The following is a 3,351-nucleotide window of genomic DNA, read 5'->3' on the forward strand; positions in this document are numbered from 1 at the left end:
CCCGTGGTCCCCATCTGTCCCCCTGTCTCACGCCTGTCTGGGGTTTGATCACAGGCATCGTGCTCTTGGTGGAGATGAGTGAGCTGAGCAAACTCGAAGAAGACCTTCAAGACCCAGGCGAGGCCCAGGGCCCGGTGGAGGTGCAGCTCTTGGGGGCTGAGGTGGGGAAGGCTGCATCCCCCTCGGCCTCCTCTTCCACAGTGTCCTCCTCAGCCCCTGGGGAGGCCTTGCCCCTGCAAGCTCTGAAGGAGATGATAACTAACCTGATGAACTTCCTGCTCCTCAAGTATCGAGCCAAGGAGCTGACCTCCCAGGCAGAAATGCTGAAGAAGGTCCTCAAGGACAACCAGGAGCACTTCCCGGTGGTCTTCAGACTAGCCTTGGAGTGCCTGCAGCTGGTCTTTGGTGTGGAGGTGAGGGGGGTATACCCCAGGAAGGACACCTATGGTATGATCCCTGCCCTGGGCCTCACCTGTGATGCAATGCAGAGCAATGGGCGGGGCCTGCCCAAGACTGGTCTCCTGGTGCTGGTCCTCAGCCTGATCATGAGGAATGGAGACCCCGCCCCTGAGGAAGTGGTCTGGGGAGCACTCAGCAGGATGGGGGTGTGTGTTGGGAGGGAGCACTCCATCTTTGGGGAGCCCAGGGAGCTGCTGACCCAAGTGTGGGTGCGGGAGGGGTACCTGGAGTACCGGCAGGTGCCTGACAGTGACCCTGCTCACTACGAGTTCCTGTGGGGTCCCCGGGCCTATGTGGAGACCAGCAAACAGCAAGTCATGGCATTTGTGCTCAGGGTCAGACAAAGGGCTTGGAGGGCCTTCCCACTCCAGTCTACAGAGGCTGTAAAGGAGAAGGACAAGGAGGCCTGAGCCAGAGCAGCAGCCAGGGTAATCCTTCCCTTTGCGATTGAAGAGGGAGCATTCAGCCTTCTCAGAACTGAGGGCCTGGGCCAGTTGGGGGAGCCATTGTGTAGCGTCTTTGGGTTCCTGTTCTTTATGATGACAGGCAGATTCATCTCTGTTTCCTTTAGAAAATTGTCAAACTTGAATTGTTGTAATGGAAGGCTAAATAAAGTTCAGTGTCTCAGCTTTGTGAATGAAGTTGATCACAATGTGTTTGTGCTTACCCAGTTCAAGAACAAGAGTTTTGCTATTTTGTAAAAGCAGTTGGGAACTCTTCCATCTTGTTTTGTGGTCCTGAACAGGATACAGTGGAATTGGAATTAGGACTGTTTTGGAAATGTGAACTTACTGAGCAGTCGTATTGATGGGGGAAGAATTAGATGATAAAAGTAATCATAGCGAATTCATGCTTCTGTCCTTCTTGTGTATCATTCTCAAAAACTAAATTATCTCTGTTTATTTGGATTTGCCTGGGTTATTTAAGGAAGTAGCAGACAGTTCATCTGAGCCCCCTGCTCACTGGCTCATTTATTCCGAAGACCTTTATGGAGCTTCTGCTCCATGAAAGGCCATGTTAGCAGTGGGGACACTAGGAGAAGCAGGACACCCCCACCTCGAGCAATGGTCTCAGAGCCGCAGTCACACAAGGAAGGTGGAGAGATGTCCCCTAGTCCCACGGAACAAGGCAACACTGGAAGGGGTGGTGGGGCTCCAGGAGGAGCACTCAAGTGTCAGTGCCTGAGCCAGGGTGGTTTGGGGCTTTGAGAAACTGGGTTCCTTCTGTGGGAGGTGATTGTGATGAGGCTGGTTGGTGGCAGCCCTCAGACTTACAGGCAGTGTGCCATGAGGTTGATGGGAAAGTCTGAAATGGATCATTGCTGTGAGGTGTCCTTTTGCATCTTGGATAAAGCCCAGAGAAATCTCTTTCTGAGGCAGGAAGGAAGGGGTCCTTCCTGGCTCCTGAAGCGTTGCTGTTGACCACAGGGGCAAAGGAGGTGTTTTCTACCACCCCCCATCTGCTACAAATCCTGAAGAAATGCGAATCTTGCTCTTTGAAGTATTTCCCTGTATTCCCTTGGCTAGCCATCCTCTCTGCCCTGGGAAAGCTGATTACCAAGTATACTGAAATGACAATTTATTTGGTCATCTGGACTATATTTCAGCCACTTGTGAGCATGGTCTAGATTTCAGTGGGAAGAAATGTGTGAGGAGAAGCTGCAAATGTGGACAGGACATGCTGGGTGTCTGGAATCCTGGGAATAAGTTTCACAGCTGGGAAAGACACTGCTCCCCACCCCCAAACACACACAATGCCCAAATTGAATAATATATCCTCCAAGAGGAAAACACTCAGAGCAGCAATTTTGACTGGTTTTCTATTCTGTTTCCTATTGACCTGCCGATTTTCTGAGGTGTCTTGAAAACAAAACAGTTTCCTGTGGAGAGAGGGACAGACTCTGGATCTGAATAACACTAGAAATAAGTACGCGCCAGTAAAGATGTAACATCTGCCAGCGTCCCTGGGTTCAGGCAGGTTGAGAAGTGTGGAGGCAGCAGAGGATTTACAGGTTAAGGCTGTGCCTGGCATCAAAAGGCAGGAGCGACTTCCAGGCCTAATGAGGTGGTGAGGTCACTGTGGTAGGGGGTGCAGATGGGTGCAGGGGGCTGAAGGGGCAGCTTTCCCTGCTGAGTGCCAGAAACAATGGGAACAGGAGATGTGATTCTGCTCACATATGTGGCACCTGCCAGGTAGTCAGTGGACACTTGGAAAAGGTGGAGAATTTCAAGACCCATGTGACCTGCTCAGACTCTCCTCCCCAAAACAAAGGAGATTTTGTCGTCATAAATTCTAACCACTGTTCTTTGTTGAGCATTTGCTTGGAAGTGTGGGATTGAAGAGATGTCAGGTGTTCAGTCACCTTTGTCTTCCTCTCTCCCTGCACACATGGGGACACGACCTTGCCAGGCCTCTTCACTTAGGAAGGGTCATGTGATGAACCATGGCCAATGAATTTTAAGCAGAAGTATTTTTGTCAGGACCATTTGTTTTGAAGGAACATAGGCACCCAGGGGTTAATCCTCAAGCTAGGACAACACACAGACACAAACCACTCCGAGTGTGGTTCCTCTCCCAGAGACTAAAGTCCCGCACCTCTGACCTTTGAGAGAGGCTGCCCCACAGGGAGCTGGCTGCAGGAATTCCTCCCACCACACCCACAGTCACACCCCTGCTGCCCCCCCTGAACCACACTGTCAGCCCCCTTGGGGCTGTGCTCAGTCTCCATCAGGAGGGCAGCAGCCAGCTGCCAAAGTTCCCTGTTGGGGTTGGGGGCATCCTCCTTGTGAGGTCCAGCCCGAGGCCACCCACTTCTGCTGCCCACAGCACCCCCCTTCCCCAGAACCTGGGCTTGGGATTTGTCCTGCCTGCCCCCCACTCAGAGCCGCTTAG

General features: G+C 52.3%; 1 protein-coding gene across 1 annotated transcript; it reads left to right on the forward strand.

Annotated features, from left to right (window-relative positions):
• Nucleotides 1-74: 74 nt before the first annotated feature.
• LOC104983845 (melanoma-associated antigen 10-like) lies at nt 75-869 on the forward strand. The gene has a single exon (XM_010833374.1). It carries the CDS (start codon nt 75-77, stop codon nt 867-869), a length of 795 nt encoding a protein of 264 aa, XP_010831676.1.
• The last annotated feature ends 2,482 nt before the right edge of the window (nt 870-3,351 follow it).

This window comes from Bison bison, unplaced genomic scaffold (genome assembly GCF_000754665.1).
Source record: "Bison bison bison isolate TAMUID 2011002044 unplaced genomic scaffold, Bison_UMD1.0 scf7180017845299, whole genome shotgun sequence".
Classification (NCBI taxonomy): Eukaryota; Metazoa; Chordata; class Mammalia; order Artiodactyla; family Bovidae; genus Bison; species Bison bison.